The 18,026-nt window shown below is 50.5% G+C and overlaps 1 protein-coding gene across 4 annotated transcripts in view; it reads right to left on the reverse strand.

Annotated features, from left to right (window-relative positions):
* Positions 1-12,083, reverse strand: part of TNXB (tenascin XB) — a 53,427-nt gene extending 41,344 nt beyond the window's left edge. For 2 of the 4 annotated variants that reach the window (XM_032269032.1, XM_032269031.1), the window contains exons 1-3: positions 11,864-12,082; positions 809-1,219; positions 1-439 (exon numbers count right to left, since the gene is read on the reverse strand). The exon at positions 1-439 is cut by the window's left edge and continues 1,271 nt beyond it. In XM_032269032.1, the coding sequence (XP_032124923.1) occupies positions 1-439; positions 809-1,208 (839 nt within the window). In that variant the 5' untranslated portion in view covers positions 1,209-1,219; positions 11,864-12,082. Of the gene's footprint in view, positions 440-808; positions 1,220-11,863 lie in introns of all 4 variants that reach the window. The other 2 variants (XM_032269034.1, XM_032269033.1) reach the window with 2 other exon arrangements.
* Between the last annotated feature and the right edge of the window lie 5,943 nt (positions 12,084-18,026).

The following is an 18,026-nucleotide window of genomic DNA, read 5'->3' on the forward strand; positions in this document are numbered from 1 at the left end:
GGGCAGCTCCGCGTACCACAGTCCTCGCCAGTGTAGCCGGGGTCACACACGCAGCGCCCGTCCTCACAGCGTCCCCTCTGGCTGCAACCCCGAGGGCAGGAGCGATGGCTACAGTCGGGGCCTGAGAAGCCTGCCCGGCACACGCACACGCCCTGCACACAGCGCCCACGGCCTTGGCAGTCCCCGGGACAGGATGGCCAGCCACAGCTGGGGCCAGTGTAGCCTGGAAAGCACACGCAACGACCGCGGACACAGCGACCCTGATCATTGCAGTCATCTGGGCAGGACCCGGAGGCTGATGGTGGGGAGGAGGGAGGCATCTCAGCATCTGTGGGGTCTGAGCAAGTGGGCCCACCCCAGCCTGGCTCGCAGGAACAGGCACAGCGGCTCAGATCAAACACACCATGGAGACTGCAGAGGCTCCGCACATCTGTCTGACCTGGAGTAGAAGAGAGAGGCAGGCCTCAGTCTCTCTCCAGGGAGAGATGCTGAGCCTATATAGGGCTCCTAGTGCTCCTATGTGCAGGGCCCCTAGCCAGGCCAGCCTCATCTCACAAGGCCAGTTATGAGCTGTCTGCTCCCAGTTGCTAATATGCCTAATGTTTGCAGCCTCTCAGGGCCCTCCAGTATGCTTTGGTTGACAGGTAGCCCAGCTCGGCTCTCCAAGTTGTGTTCTATGCTGCATCCATACCCCAGAGGGTGAGGAAGGAATGCCTTCTTCTAATTCATGCCAAGGACCTTTACTGGCTAGTAGTGCCTGTCCCACCCTAACCTACCTCTCCACCCTCTTCTGTGATCACCTGCTCACCTGTGCCAGCCTGCGCAGCAGAAGGACAACATCCCCCAGTGCATTGTTCCTTGAGCCCCTTCACCAACTCCTCCAGGATCTCTAGCCGGACCTTCAGGGCCTGCACCTCTGAAGCAGGGACGGGGGGCTCAGTGCCTGGGGGACAGCCACAGCCAGTGGAAGGGGGCAGGTTAATGCGGTGGGTGAATACCACCTGCTTCTCCCCTCCTTCCACTGTGTGCTCGTAAAGTTGAGAAGAGGGGCTTCCCCCTCCTGCCCCCACCGTGCGACCCCCTGGCTGGGGAGGGGGCCGGGGGGCCGGCAGTGTCACATTGGACCGTGAAGAGAAGGGGCCTGCTCTGGCTGTGCCCAGCAGCACCAGGAGAGCCAGGCTGGAGGTTACAGGATGCTGGGCTGGCATCTTTCAGGAGGCTGCAGGGAGAGAGGGCACATATGAAAGCAGGTTCAAAAAGAAGGAGACAAAATGAATCCCCCCTTCTCTAACACATACCCACAGTCTCACCAACCACAAGTAATCTGCCCAACTCACATGTATGTAAAAATTCACATTGAGCCCAACCCTAAAGGATACTCTCCCTGGGCAAGTCTGTTCTCTACCTCTCTGATATCATTTGGTTATCCTGCTCCTCACCCCCTTTTCTACTGTGTTCCCCTACACTGGTCTTTTGTTTGTCCCCCAAGCACTATAGGCTCTCGCTACTCCAAGGGCCTTTGTACCAGATGTTCTCTCTGTCTGGGATGCTCTTCACTCCGCTCTTAAAGGCTAGCTCCATCTTCAAATCTTAACTCCCAGTTAGGGCAGTCTTCCACTGCTCTCCATCACACATCCTGTTCTTGCTCTTCATGGCACTTACTGCTGCCTGAGTTATCTGTTTACCTGTTTATTACCTTTCTCTCAGTACTAGAATGGGAGCTCCATGAGAACGAGGACATCATCTATCCCAGAATTGCTGTATACTTGTGTCTGGCCCATAAATGTTTTGGATAAATGTTCTATCCGACACATCAATGTTGAATGAATTAGTGGATGAGTTCCTAGGGCCAATCCTTCCCCAAGCATCTGGATCCCACCTCTCCTTCTGTCTTCTAAGAAACCTTAAAATGTAGATTATCTTCTCCCTCTCTCTTTCACTTACTTTTTTTTTTTTTTTTTTTTTTTGAGGCAGAGTCTCACTCTGTTGCCCAGGCTGGAGTGCAGTGGTGCGATCTTGGCTCGCTGCAACTTAACCTCTGCCTCCTAGCTCAAATAATTTTTCTGCCTCAGCCTCCCAAGTAGCTGGGATTACAGGTAACTGCCACCATGCCTGGCTAATTTTTGTATTTTTAGTAGAGATGAAGTTTCACTATGTTGGCCAGGCTGGTCTCGAACTCCTGACCTCAAGTGATCCACCTGCCTTGGCCTCCCAAAGTGCTGGGATTACAGACATGAGTCACCACATGTGGCTACTTTCTCTTTTTAATATTGTGACAGGATCTTGCTCAACCTTCTGGTTGAGGCTGGACTTGAACTCCTGGGCTCAAGCGATCCTCCCACCTCGGCCTCCCAGGTAGCTGAGATTACAGGCATGAGCCACCATCCTGGCTTCTCTTTTTTATTCAACTCCTCACTCTCAACTAAATCCTTGCTCAAATATCTCTGATTGAAAAAAAAAAAAAAAAAAAAACTTTTCCTCAGGACTTATATGATCAAATATCAAGACTTATTTTAAAGGTGACAGATGAAACAGACTAGGGCACACAAACAGGCCCACACATATGTGGTCACCTCATTCATGACAAAGGTGCCCCTGCAGTTAAAAAGAGAAAGGGTAGTCTTTTTAGATACTGGTGCTGGGTCAATCCAACATCCATAGGTGAAAAAACAGTCATTTTCCACCTTATTTCTGACATACGGAAATTAATTTGAGATGAACCCAGGACCTAAACATGGAAAGTAAAGCAATACATTTCATAGCAATATCTTACAGAAGAAAAAATTTCTGAACTTGGAGTAAGCAACATTTCTCTTTTTTTTTAGAGTCTCACGCTGTCACCCAGACTGGAGTGCAGTGGTGTTATCTCGGCTCACTGCAATCACCATCTCCCAGGTTCAAGTGATTCTCCTGCCTTAGCCTCCCAAGTAGTTGGGATTATAGGCATCTGCCACCACATCCACCTTTTTTTGTATGTTTAGTAGAGACAGGGTTTTACCATGTTGGCCAGGCTGATCTCGAACTCCTGACCTCAGGTGATCCGCCCCCCTTGGCCTCCCAAAGTGTTAGGATCACAGGCTTGAGCCACTGTGCCCAGCTGCAAGATTTCTTAAGTGAAACACAAAAAAAACCTAACCATAGGCCACATGCGATGGCTCATACCTGTAATCCCAGCACTTTAGGAGGTCTAAGTGGGAAGATTGCTTGAGCCCAGGAGTTGGAGACCAGCCTGGGCGACACAGTGAGATTCTGTCTCTACAAAAAAAACAAAAAGAATTTGCTGGGCATGGTGGGGCACACCTCTAGTCCCAGCTACTCAGGGACTGAGGTGGGAGGATCAAGGCTGTGGTGAGCTGTGATCATGCCACTGCACTCCAGCCTGGGAAACAGAGCTAACACCCTGTTTCAAACAAAACAAAACAAAACAAAATTTCAGGTCATCAAATGATATCACTAAGAAAATAAGAAGGGGGCTGGGAGCGGCGGCTCACACCTGTAATCCCAGCACTTTGGGAGGCTGAGGCGAGCAGATCATGAGGTCAAGAGTTTGAGACCAGCCTGGCCAACACAGTGAAACCCCGTCTCTACTAAAAATACAAAAATTAGCCAGGTGTGGTGGTGGGCACCTGTAATCCCAGCTACTTGGGGGGCTGAGGCAGGAGAATTGCATGAACCCAGGAGGCAGAGGTTGCAGAGAGCCAAGATCGTGCCACTGCACTCCAGACTGAGTGATAGAGCAAGACTTCATCTCAAAAAAACGAAGAAAAAAAAAAAAAAAAAAAAAAAAGAAAAAAAAAAAGAAGGCAAACACAGTCTGGGAGAAAATATGTGAGATACATACACACAAAGAGAGAGAATTATAATCTAAAATAAAGAACTCTGCAAGGCCAGGCGCAGTGGCTCATGCCTGTAATATCAGCACTTTGGGAGGCTGAGGCAGGCGAATCACCAGGTCAAGAGATCGAGACCATCCTGGCCAACATGGTGAAACCCCGTCTCTACTAAAAATATAAAAATTAGCTGCGTGTAGTGGCACACGCCTGCAGTCCCAGCTACTCAGGAGGCTGAGGCAGGAGAATCACGTGAACCCAGGAGGCAGAGGTTGCGGTGAGCTGAGGTTGTGCCACTGCACTCCTCCACCCTGCTGACAGAGCAAGACTCCATCTCAAAAAAAAAAAAAAAAAAAAAAAAGAAAGAAAAAGAAAAAACTCTGCAAAGCAAAACAAAATAAAAAGCCACAATGAGGAAACCCAGTTTTTTAAATTGGCAAAAGACTTAAAGAGGTATGCCAGAAAAGAATATAGCCAAAGGGCCAATAAACATTTTATTTATTTTACCCAGGCTCAAGTAATTCTCCTGCCTCAGCCTCCAGAGTAGCCAGGATTACAGGCATGTACCACCATGCCCAGCTCATTTTTTTTTTGTATTTTTTAAATTATTATTATTTTTTTTTTTAGTAGAGACAGGGTTTCACCAAGTTGGCCAGGCTGGTCTGAAACTCCTGACCTCAAGTGATCTACCAGCCTTGGCCTCCCAAAGTATCGGGATTACAGGCGTGAGCCACCACGTCTAGCCTATTTCATTTTATTTTAAGATAAACTCTACCTCTGTCATCTAGGCTGGAGCACAGTGGCACAATCACAGCTCACTGCAGCCTCAAATTCCTGGGCTCAAGAGATCCTCCTGCCTTAGCCTCCAGAGTAGCTGGAACTACAGATGGGCATCACCATGCCTGGCTAATTTTTAAATTATTTTTAGCCAGGCTGTCCTTGAACTCCTGTCCTGAAGCAATCCTCCTGCCTCAGCCTCCAGAGTGATTGGGCTTACAGGTGTGAGCCACTGCGCCCAGCTCCAATAAACATTTAAAAGATGCACAAAATCACTAGTCATCAGGTAAATGTACATTAAAACCATAATGAGATGCCACTAAATATCCTCCAGAATGCTTGTCGCTCTCCAAAGAGGCTGTCATTGCTCGTTATTGGTGAGAATGTAAAACAACTAGAATTCTCATCTTTTGCAAGTGGGAGCATATATTAGTTCAAATACTGGAAACCTGTTTGGTAGTATCTGCTAAATCATAGGCTATAGCCCAGATATCTATAACTAAATATCCAGTGGGAATGACTGCATAGATCTTCCAAAAGACATAGACAATAATGTTCATGAGATTTATTCCTATATTAGCCAAAACTGAAAACAACTCAAGTGTCCATTCATAGACTGGATAAATTGTGCCAGAGTCATACAATGAAATAGTATACAGCAATTAAAAACACCCTATTGCTACATGCAACAACATGGGTGAATTTCACATACATAATGCAGAGGAAAAAACACCACACACAAAAAGAGAACACTCTCATATACCATTCCTGAGCTACACGAAAAAAAAGAGAACTTTTTTAAAAATTTTCTTTATAAAGACAGGGTTTCACCGTGTTGGCCAGGCTAGTCTTGAACTCCTGACCTCAGGTGATCTGCCCGCCTCAGCCTCCCAAAGTGCTGAGATTACAGGCGTGAGCCACCACACCCGGCCAAAAAAAAGAACTTTTGAATGACTCTGAATGACACCATTTATATGAGGTTTAAAAACCGGCAGAGTCCATCTTTGCTTTTAGAAGACAGGATAGGATTACTTGCAGGGATTATTGACCAAAAGGAGTCATATTTCTGGAAATATTTTGTGTCTTAATCTGGGTGGTTATGCAAATGTATACATATTTAAAAATTCATTGAGCTGCATACTTAAAACTTTTGCTGCCGGGCGTGGTGGCTCAAGCCTGTAATCCCAGCACTTTGGGAGGCCGAGGCGGGTGGATCGCGAGGTCAAGAGATCGAGACCATCCTGGTCAACATGGTGAAACCCCGTCTCTACTAAAAATACAAAAAATTAGCTGGGCATGGTGGTGCGTGCCTGTAATCCCAGCTACTCAGGAGGCTGAGGCAGGAGAACTGCCTGAACCCAGGAGGCGGAGGTTGCAGTGAGCCGAGATCGCGCCATTGCACTCCAGCCTGGGTAACATGAGTGAAACTCCGTTTCAAAAAAAAAAAAAAAAAAAACTTTTGCATTTTACTGCATAAAAATTAAACCGTGGCTGGGCGTAATGGCTCAAGGCTATAATGTCAGCACTTTGGGAGGCAGAGGTGAGCAGATCCTAAGACCCAGAGTTTGAGACCAGCCTGACCAACATGGTGAAACCCCATCTCTACTAAAAATACAAAAAAATTAGCCAGGCATGGTGGTGGGCTCCTGTCATCCCAGCTACTTGGGAGGCTAAGGCAGGAGAATCGCTTGAACTCGGGAGGCAGAGGTTGCAGTGAGCCAAGATCGTGCTACTGCACTCCAGCCTGGGGAACACAGTGAGACTCTGTTTCAAAAATAGTAATAAGAAAAACCTTAAAAAGCATTTCCCCAATCTCACACCCCCTCCAGACACCACATACTTCTCTCCTTTACTTCATGATCACTGTTGTCAAGATTTATTTGTATTTGGTGTTTCCATTTCCCCATAGCCCATGCATGCCTCAATCCACTCTCTACTCCCTCCAACCAACCAAACAGCCCCCTCTAGGGATTCCCAATGACCTCGGTGCCACAAAATCTAAGGGACATTTGTCTTCATCTTGCTTGACCTCTATCAAAATCTCTGGACACATTTTACCACATCTTCTCTTTTAAGACATTCTGTGTCCACGCTGACCAGTACGGTATCCAGGAGGGATATGTGGCTCTGTAACATTTGATATGTGACTAGAATGACCGAGTAACTGAATTTTATTCAGAATGTTTAAATGCTCCCAGATGACTGTAAGGTGCAACAAATTTCTACTAAATTAATAAACCTACTGCTCTAGTCATCCACCTGGTACCTTCATCCAGACTCATGACTTCAATTTCCAAACTATACACCAGTTTGTAAAACAGCCCAGTCATCTTCCTCTCACTCACGGCAATCTATCCACCTGCCTACTTAGCATCTCCACTTGGGCACCTCAAATTCACCATGCCAAAACTGAATTCACCATCACCTTCCTGTATCCCATCCCCTCCCAGAATTCCCCATCAAAGCTCAGAGCCCCACCATTCATCCAGCTTTACAAGCCAGAAGCCTAACACCCCATTCAGTGCCACCATGTTTCCTTGTATCTACCCATATTTTCTCATAAACATCTCTTTAATTCATTTCCTTCTCTTCCACTTACTTTCGTTCTAATCCAGGCTTCCATCCACCTCTTACCTGACAATTGCAATTGCCTCCTGGCTGCCTTTTTTTTTTTTTTTTAAACAGGGTCTCACTCTGTCACCTAAGCTGTAGTGCAGTGGTGTGATCATAGCTCACTGCTGCATTGACCTCCTGTGCTCAAGCAAGCCTCCCACCTCAGCTTCCTGAATAGCTGGGGACTACAGGTGTGTGCCATCATGCTCAGCTAATTTTTAATTTTTTTTAAGAGATAGGACGTTGCTATGCTGCCCAGGCTGGCCTTGAACTCCTGGGCTCAAGCAATCCTCCCACTCCAGCCTCCCAACGTGCTGCAATTACAGACGTGAACCACTGTGTCAGGCCCTGACTCTCCCCTCTGCCTCCACTCTTGCCCTCTACAGTCTCACAGAGGCAACTAGGATGTCTCTCTCCTCAAAATGCTTCTGTGTCTCCCTTCCAAATTCTCTTAGGACACTGACAAACAGCTACTCTTATGTGGCCCCTGCCCCACTTCACCTCCCGTAACATTTCCCTCTCTCTCTCCATTCCAGCCCCACGCCCCACTGACCTTCAAACCCCTCACACTCTCTGTGCCCATCCCCAACCCCAGACCTTTGTATACACAGGTCCATTGTGTGGAACACTGTGCCCTTCTCTCTTGGCCTTCTCATCCTCAGGTCTCAGCCTGCCCTTTTTTTCACAGGGAAGTTTTCCTGACCAGGTCCTCCTATCATTTGATATCACAGCATCATATCATTCTCACTTGCAGCATTTATAACAATTTGTAACCATATATAAATAAATTTTTTTTAAATTTTTTTGAAGTCCAAAGTAATATATAAATAAATATACTGTGAGATTATTATTACTTTCTTGCCCACTAGACTATAAAGTCCATGAGGGCAGGCATGGCACCCTATTTTTTTTTCTTGGCTGCTGTATCCTTGCATCTGGCACATAATTGGTGCTCAGTAAATATTTACTGACTATATGAATGAATGAAAAGTTCAATTTAAATGCAGGACTAGCATTAAAGCTGGAACCAAGGGCAGCACCAAGGTCAGGGCTAGGACCACGGACAGTGTCTGGGACTGGAAGTTGGTTAGACACAGCCACCAGGGCAGAGGCAGAATCAAGCCAGGCCAGGGCACATCCTGGCAGGACCAGATGGTACAAGCACTTTGGAAAACTGTTTGACGGAACCTACTAAATGTACTCAAGCTGAACACATGCAAACCCTCTGATCCTGCAATTCCACTCCTAGGAATATACCCAACACAGCAGTGCTGCTCATAATAGCCCCAAACTGCGATCCACTCAAACATTTCACATCAGTAGAATAGATTAAATAAATTGTGGCTTATTCACACAGTGCAATAAAATAAAGCAGGAATGAACTACAGTTATATGCAGTTGTGTGACGGAGCTCACCAAGATGAGGTTGAACAAAAGCCAGACACAGGAAGGAACATGCTGAATAGTTCTATTTCTGTGAAGTTTGAGGAGAGGCAACATTAATCTGTAGTGCCTCACGTCAGAAGTGTGATACTCTTGAGGGGGTGGTGACTAGCAGGGGTGTGGTGGGGCAATGGTGCTAAAAGTGTCTTGTTTTTTTGATCTGAATGATGGTCACCCAGTTGTGTTTGTTTGTGGAGTTTACTGAGGCAGGGATTGGGGAGCACAGAGAGACAAGAGATGAGAGGAAAGGTAGTGGGGGCTGGGGGAGTCCCAGGATGAGACAGGAGAGAGGGCTGTGGCAAACAGGAGTGTGAGGAGGCCGGTCAGGATTCAGCTCAGGTGAAGAGTTGAGGAGATGCTGAAAGGTGTCCAGCTCTTCCAGACCAGAGGCTGGACAAAGGAGGGCAGGGTGGGTGTGGAAATCCTGGCTGGTGAGGAGCGGGGGATGTGTCACTGGTAGGCGGAGGTGACTGTGACACACACACACCCCTGCCCAACACGCACACATCTTCTGGCTTTCCACTTTTAAACTTTTCTCCTGGATCAGAGAAAAAGGAGTTTTCAGGGCTACCAGCCATCACCTTCTGCTACCAGCCAGCAAGAGACGGAAGGGGAGCCGCACAGGGACAGAGTGTTTCCACACCAAGAGGCTCCCCACCCAAGAAAGCTCAGGCCGAGAGGCCAGGAATGCAGAGAGCTGCCCTTTCCTGTGCCCCCGGCCCTCTCGCAGCCTGGAGGGCAGCCTTGGGTAAGAGGTGGGCTCTGGCCTACCCTCACATCCTGTCACTTCAAGTCTAAGGCCATGCAAATCACTCCACACCATGGGAGTGCTTACACAAACATGGTACATACGTACACTTACAAATATATTCATGTGTTCATCCACAAATACTAAATAAACATACCTGCACAGAGACACACAAATCCACCCCCAAAAGCCTGCATCCTTGCAGGCACACATAAGGGTGCTCATGCACACGCACACACAGCCTCCCCTTCAGGTTTCCTCCACACCGAGTCATTGGGTGGCACCTAAGAAGGTTGATTTCTTGTCGGCTCCGAGGGCAGCTGTGTGAATGAAAGAACCTAGACGGTGTGAGAGGAACCAAACAGGAGGCCCTTCTCCAGTGGGGAGCAGAGGACACATGGCCTCCGCCACACTTCCCCGTACCCCTGGAGGCCTCTGTGAGTTGTCCAGTGCCCCTCCCCAAATAATTGGATTCCTCAACTTTCCCTCCTCGGTGTGGGGAAGGAGAGAGGATCTTTGCAGCAGGAAGGAGTGAAGACAGCTCACCAGCTTTTCTGGAGAGATGGTGAGACTGGACTAGAAGAGCAGAGCAGCCTTCATCGACCACACACACAGAGGCTCCTTCCCAATCTCTCCCTGCCCTGTTGCCACCACCCACCCCTCCAGCTCCCTCTTCCAGCTCCTGGAAGAATTTTGCTCTTTTCTCAGTACTGGGCAAGCAAAGAATTGGATGTCTCTTCTGTCTCCCCTTCACCATTCCCCCTGCTGCTATGTCTGGGGTGGGTCTCTGCAGTGTGTGGAGGGGGGGCATGGCCTCACCCTCTTGGCACCCTCCCCACAGTTGGAGGGCTGGCAGGGATGGGGGCATCGTCCCAAACTGTGACTCAGCTTCCTGGGTATTTGGTATTGTAGCCAACTTTGACACTTTGCTCATTAGGGACTGTACAGGTCCCAAGGGGTGGGGAGAGGGGCTGGCTTCCATAAGAGATGTTCCAGAGATGGGGGTTCTGGCCCCACCCCCATGCCTCCCTCTTACCCTCCTGCTACACCCCCAGTTGAATCTGGCAATAAGAGGTGAAGGTAGAAGAATTCTAGGAGTGAGACTTACAAGGGAATGTAGGGGTCCCAGATGCTGGGCTGGAACCAGGTGGGAGGGAGGTGTCAGGGAGGTGTAGGTTGGGGGATCCAGATGGCCTTTATTCTGGGGAGCTAATCAGCCTAGGAATGGAAAAATTAAGAGAAAGGATTTCCTGCCCCCAGTTGAAAATGGTTAGGGGAGCAATGAGAGACAGGAAGGCAAATTCTGGTCCCGCACCCTAGTGGCCAGGGTGAGCAGAAGGAAGTTGGAGGAATTGAGGTGCTGGATCTGCAGGCACTTGGAGGCAGGGTCAGGGAAAAGAGGAGGGGCTGGAGATGCGGGAAGCAGGGGCGGGCCGGGCAGCAGCTGTGGTGTTTCCGAGTTGCTTCCCAGTAGTTCCTCTCAGTTCCACTTCCAGTTGTTTCTATGCCATGAAATTCTTTCCAGGCAAGATAAGGGGCCCGCCCGCCCCACCCGGGGAGTGTCACGTGTACTGGTGGCGGCAGGAGTGGGGGTGGGAGGGGTCGGGGGTGAGAGCTCAGGTTCAGACAGAGGCAGGGGGAGCCTGGAAGGAGCACAGAGTGAAGACGGAGCCCCTGTACCCCCAGAGGCATCTCTCAGCCATCCCAGCCCCGCTGAACTGTGAGTCATGAGTGCAGAGCTCTGGCCAAGAACAAGTTTTAGGATCCTCTCTGCAGGGTCTGTGCACTTCCCAGACCTGAGAGTCCTGACTGTCCCATTTCAGTATTTCCTGAAGAGATCTCCCCGACCTCCCTCCCTGCAACTCTCACGCTGCCACCTAGGGAGTCCCTATCTGGATGTCCAAAGAAGCACCCTCTGGCACCTCCTGGAGCCGGAAGCCTGGAGCCCAGAACCTGGCCTCAGCTGCTCCAGCCCAGCACTTTGGATTCCGAAAGCACTTTCCTTCTGAGGCTCAGCTGGCCACCAGCTCAGCCCAGCCCTATCTTCCTGCCAGCCCCAGCACCTCCAGGGCCCAGGGGCTCACCTACCAATAACCACCTCTATCCTGGTCCCACCATCTGACTCCTGGAGTCCCTCGGTTTGTTCCCAACCCCTCTCAGTTGTCTGCATCCCATCCAAACCCTGACACACCCCCCCACCCTGATATACACCACCCACCCCAACACACACATACCACCCTTGCCTCCCAGACACTCCTTCACAGGAAGCCTGGTCCCCTGACTCCCTGTCCCCTCACTCCCATAGTGAATGCTCCTATCCTGTCCTGAGCAGAAGTCCTTGCCCTGGAAGCACTGCTGAGAGCTCACCTGCCACACCTTCACCTAGGATGTAAGAACAGGTGAGAAATCCCCTGCCTCTCCTTCTGGGTCTCCCCAGAGCTCTGTTCCTTACCTGGGCAACCGGGCAGCTGCAATGCCTCTGCACCTGCTCTGTCCCCAACCCTGGGAGGGGGGCGTCTCAGGGCAGGACAGGGAAGTCTCCCTCACTTGTCCACTGCAACAGGGGCTGAGCCACAACTGACTGTGGATCTCAGTAGCGACAGTGAGAAGGAGGGAGTCTGCAGCAAGCAGGGGAGGAGAAGGGGAGGACCAGGATGAGGTCAGGGAGGGGAGCGGAGATAGGGCAGGTCCTCCCACCCCTCCCAGGCCCTCCCACATGTCACCCCTCCTCTTCTCCTGCCCTCACCCCAGCCCCCCCACTCCTGTCTGGCACCACTGTCTCACCATACCCTCATCTCAACTCCCAGCCCTGGTCTTACCTCCCATGTCCTTTCCCTATCCCATTTTTTACTCTCACCCCAATTTTTACCCAACTTGACATCCCCCACCCTTCCTGCCATTTCTTTTTTCCGCACCTGCTGCCCCTCCTTTCTGACCCCAGTGGTTTCCTCTCAGCCTATATCCTTCCTCGTGGCCAGTCCCCTTCCCCTCCCTTCCCCATGCTCCCCTCCCACCTCTTCCCAGCCACTGCTCTAGCTTGGGTCTTTGGATCGCACGCCACGTCTGTCACCCAGCGCTGGCTCCCTCATCCTCTCACCAATTCTCCCTTGGCAGTCCAGGGCAGGGAGCAGGGGCTGGGGGCAGGAGGCAGGAGACAACGTCCTTCTCCAACTGGGACTGTCTCTAGGACCCCAAGTCCCCGCCTTCCCCTAGTCCCACCATTTCTATCTTCTCTGCTTATCCCGTCCCCCGAGCCACTCCTGCTGTCTGTTCTGCTCAGCCCCTCTCCAGTCACTGCCCCTTTGCATTCTCCCACCTCAGCAAGTTCCTAGAGAAAGCGCACGTGAGGCTTGGGCACTGGCAGGGCAAGGACTTGGGTCAACACTGGGACATAGAAGCCTTCGGGAGGAAGCTGGGGTTTAGGGGAGACAAGGAAGGAAAGCCTGAAGGTTAGCAGGAAGGTTTGGGGATGAAGAAAGGGCTAAAGGCAGGAGGCACACATAAGGGTGGGTCACCTGAGTAGAGGGTTAAGTGGTGGAAAGCAGGGTGGGGCGCTGGTGCCTGAGTGCTGCAGGGGAGCAGGAGCAGAGGCGGGGAGAGGAAGGTGCAGGAGGAAACGGGCACTGTCTCTGGTTCCAGGCAGACAAAAGACTGATAGCCAGAGGACAGGGCAGACAAGGAGATAGACACACCCCACATAATCTGTTGGGTGCTTCCCTGGTTTCCTCTTCCCATGTGCTGCTCTGGCAAGGGGCTGAAAAAGAGACTTTGCTACAGAGAAGAAATATCCCAGCTAAGTGGGAACCCAGTATCCCCAGCTTCACAATAAGGACTGAGTCTCTCTATCCTGCTGCAAACCTCACTACTGAGGTGTAACTTGGCCAAGTCACAGGTGATAGTGAAAGGGACGTGAAGAAGCCCATATGTGTTTGATTCTGCCACATGGGTGGCAGCCCAAGTGTCTTCACACCAGGTCAGATCCCCATGGTGACAGGTATGCAGTGTTCCTGGGTCAGGGTGTTCCTGCACAGCATACAGCTGTGGCCAGATGCCTAGTAAGCTCCATGTGGCCGAGGGCAAAGGCACACATGGGCTTTCGCGTGGGTGTCCCCGTGTGTGTCCGTGTGTCTGGGTGTGTGTGGCTGTTTTTTTCCTGGCTTTGATGGGGAGGATGATGTCAGCATCTTGCACAGAGCCAGGCTCAGCTTCCTTCCTCTGCCTTGGCCTGAAGGCCCCAGAGCCAGGAGTAGGTAGCAGCTTCTCAAGGATCTCCTGGCAGGAGGTGGGCAGCACAGCAGGGAAAGGATGAGGGAGGGTCTGGAGACAGCATCGCACACAGAGGGCAGAACGCAGAGAATGAATTTCTTCTGACACCTTCAGATTTCTGTTCCATGGTCATATCCTTTTTCTTTTTTTGCGTGTGCCTATGCCCTATGTCCTGGCTTTATTATTTAGGAAGAATGGTCAACATAAATACATTTGGCACAGAGAGTGGCCAGGGACCCCAGAGAGAAGAGCCAGAAGTCCTGGGATGTTCCGGAAGCCCACTGTTGGAGTCTCAAGAGAGAAATGTGGGATTCCAGATGTTCACAAGCTTATAAGGCATTTGGGGAAACCACTGGAAGCTTGGCAGATACAGTTTCAGGTTCTGAAATTATCATTGTTTACCATTTGATTCACCCTTTGGTTTCCGGGCTCGTGGAGCAGCTCATATCTTATATGTTCACATCTTGTAAGAAAAGCACCAAGCCAGCAGAGCGAGGTGGCTCACGCCTGTAATCCCAGCACTTTGGGAGCCCGAGGCGGATGGATTACGAGGTGAGGAGTTCAAGACCAGCCTGTCCAACATGGTGAAACCCTGTCTCTACTAAAAATACAAAAATTAGCTGGGCATGGTGGCACGTGCCTGTAATCCCAGCTACTCAGGAGACTGAAGCAGGAGAATTGCTTAACCCGGACCTGGGAGGTGGAGGTTGGGGTGAGCCGAGATCACGCCACTGCACTCCAGCCTGGGCTACAGAGCAAGACTCTGTCTCCAAAAAAAAGAAAAGAAAAGAAAGAAAAGAAAAGCACCAAGTCTTGCATAGTGTAGGTGACCAATAAATTAGAGCCAACACTGAAATATGAAAGGACTGGGAGAGAGGAGGGGAAAGATTAAGGAGCCCAGGCGTGAAGGCAGGAAAGGCCAGTGGGCAGAGCTGGGGTTGGCTTCACTGAGGTATCCTGGGTGGTGGTAGTAGGTAGTAGGTCAGTGTTTTTGAGAACTGTCCACAAGCTCTGGCTGTTCTCCGTATCCTCAGTCCCTGTGTCTTCAGCTCTGAGCCTCCTTCCTTGAATGATCCTCCAAGTTCCTGTCCTGACCTCAGGAAGAAAAAGCGATGAAAGATAGAGAAAAGGAAAGGAAAGATAGGGAGGAGAGAAGGCAGACACAGAAGAGTGTAAGGGCAACTGAGGGCAAGGACCTGAAAGATGAATGCAGGGGAAGGAGATGCCAGGGGCTGCAGTCCAAGAAAGCAGTCCCAGAGAGGGGAAAGATAGAAAACACTTGTGTTGGGCTTCCGTTTACAAAACAGTTTCCTACACAGTGCGGGCATTAATCCCACTTTGTGGCTGAGGAAATGGAGACTCACAGACATTAAGGGTCTTGTTCAAGGGGCTAAATTAGTGGTGGTGAAGGTGGGTCTCACCCAGGTGTTCTGATTCCTAAGCCTGTTTTCACTCCCCTCCCCAAACAACTCCAGGAAAGGAAAGAACTGAAGACAGGGAAGAAATGAAGTGGCTTCTTGAAGGACTTGTGCAAAGAAGGGTGGAGAAACCAGCTTTTTGAAACTTCTTTCTGCATCCAGTTATTATGTAGATTCAGTTAGAAGAAACTGCATCAGATGGGGAAGGGGGTGGTCAACATTCCAATATTGAGAACTGGGGGTGGGATGAGGATGGGGAACACAGAATGAAAAGAGCCCAGATGAAAGACGGGAGAGAACTAAGAGGCTACAGCTGAAAAGGGGGCAAGAGAGCCTCGGAAAGAAGGGTTTGGACCCTTAAAACTTCCTTTGCCTGGAGACATGGGTGTGGGGAGAAGGGAGGAGGAAGGACATTTCTATCTCGTGACAAAAGAAAGTCACACAATTGTTTTGTTCTCTGCTCTGGGCGGGTGGGCGCCTGTATTTACCAGAGGGACCCAGGTCGCTGTGGCAACCACACATCTGGGCCCCGGAATCCAGATGTGCTGTATCCAGAAGCCATAGCAGAACGATGAGGCAAACACTAGGCTCCCCAGCCCTGGCCCCCACAGCTGGGAAGAGGACAGAGAATTGGTGTGGGAAGTGAAGGGCGTGGGGGAAGGAAGGAGGAGGAGAGGACCAAAGTGGGGGAAAAAAGGAAATAATGGAAAAGAGCAAGGAATGTGGATGAAGGAGTAGAATAGGAAACAGAAAGGGGGTGACATGAAAAGGGAGGAGGCAAGCACAGGGTCAGTGGCAGCAGCAGATGAGAAGACCAAGAAAAACAAAGGAAAAAGACAGTGAGTTAAAAAAAAATAAAATAAGACTGGCGTGGTGGCTCATGTCCATAATCCTAGCACTTTGGGAGGCCAAGATGCAAGGATTGCCTGAGGCCAGGAGCTCCAGACCAGACTGGACAACATAGTAAGACCCCACCTCTATTTTTACATAAAAACGATTTTAATGACAGTGAAGCATGGATGGAGTGGGGGAAGATACAAAAGAAGAAAAAACAGTGATGAATAATGGGTCTAAAAGAAGTAGTGATAACTGGTAATGAAATAGAGAGCAAAGAAAGGCAGGAAAGAAATCTAGAAAGAGGAAGAGAGGAACGACAAATCCAGGGATGAGAGAAAACAAAAGGCAGGATCCTGAGGAAGAAAAGTAGAAGATAGTGGCACAATGAAAGCAGAACAGAAAGACAAAGCGGGCACAGGGCAGGAGGGGCCAATGAGGTGCAGGAGTGACAGTGGCCTGGCATGCTGAGTGGCTCTGGGGTAAAGCCAGAGGAATGGAGAGCCACATGGGCCTGAGGGCAGCAAGCAGCCCAGAGCCTGCCCTGCTTTCACCCTGCACTGGGTACCACCCACCATCCCTCTCAATCCCTCCTGCCACTGCACTCCCTCGGCCAAGAGAGGTCCGATGTCTCATTCACACCAAAGTGCCAGCTGTGCCTTGCCACTCAGCAGAGGAGCAGGATCCCCACCCCAGGGCCCCCCATCTGAGATGCCAGCACTTCAAGTACTTGCCCGAACTGGGGTCAGGAAGGAGGAAAAGCAATGGGACAATCAGTGATAAACCCAGATGGGATAAAAGTGGAGCAGAGGAGAAAAGGACAACGGAGATGAGGGCAGAACGGGGCAAGGGATAAGGACAAGGTGTACCTATTATGGACCAGGCACTGAGGACGCCGTCTTTCATCCTCTCATTAACCCTGACTAGGAGGTAGGAACATCTCCTCTTACAGATAAGGAAACTAAGCCTCACAATGTTTAAGGACATCTACGAATGAAAGGCAAGGCAGCGAATCCAGCTCAGGTGATGTGCTTCCAAAATCCTTGTTCTCACTGCACTCCCTCCAGAGAGAGGGCTGGATAAGGCTCAAGGACTCTGGGATAGGAAGCATAGCTGAGAAGCCCGGCTGCCCTCTGGAGGGAGGAAAGGTCTAGTTCCTGGGAGCCCCAGTTCCAGGTTGCCATAGTTACTTGGTCTGTTTTCACCCCAAACACAGTAACGGGTGAGGGCAGGCGGAGGGGAGGGGGGATGCCTGGCTGGACACATGAGGTTCTTCCTCCCTCCTTCAGGCCTGGGCTTATGGCCCGGGCAGCCCCTGTCCAGTCATCTGGGCACTGAGCCCAGGCCCAGCTCATACCCTCCAGCTGACCCAGGACACTCCTGCAGGGTCAGGCCTGAGGCGCTGCTAGACAGGAGCAGCTGGAGGGGGATTCCTCCAGGTTGGCCTCAGACTCAACCCTTCACTTTCTCCTACTCCCCTTCCTCCTAAGTAGAATGTACAGCTTAGCCAGGCGCAGTGGCTCATGCCTGTAATCCCAAGCACTTTGGGAGGCCAAGGCGGGCAGATCATGAGGTCAGGAGTTTGAGACCAGCCTGTCCAACATGGTGAAACCCCGTCTCTACTAAAAATACAAAAATTAGCCAGGTGCAGTGGTGCATGTCTGTAGTCCTGCCATTCAGGAGACTGAGTCAGAAGAGTCTCTCGAAACCAGAAGGCAGAGATTGCAGTGAGCAGAGATGGCACCGCTGCACTCCAGCCTGGGCGACAGTGAGACTCCGTCCCAAAAATAAAATTATAAAAAAAAAAAGAAAAAGAATGTACAGCCTTTTCTGCCTGCCCCACTCTTGTCTTTGTCTTTGATCTGGACTCTCAAGTCTCAGTCCCCTCCAGTATAGGGCTTAGAGAATGTCCTGCTACATCCCCCTTCCCTTCCAAATATTACCCCTTCTTCACCGAGGCCCCTCCTTCCCGGGCTCTGAGCCTCTGGCCGCAGTTCCTGTTGTTTGTTGGAGCTGCTCGTCCTGGACAGCAAGATGAGGGGGAGAACCTGCTCGACAGCAGGAGACCCAGAGGCTGCTGACCCTGAAGGGCGTGGG

The sequence above is a fragment of the Sapajus apella genome, unplaced genomic scaffold (assembly GCF_009761245.1).
Source record: "Sapajus apella isolate SASKATOON/1434 unplaced genomic scaffold, GSC_monkey_1.0 scaffold188, whole genome shotgun sequence".
NCBI lineage: Eukaryota > Metazoa > Chordata > Mammalia > Primates > Cebidae > Sapajus > Sapajus apella.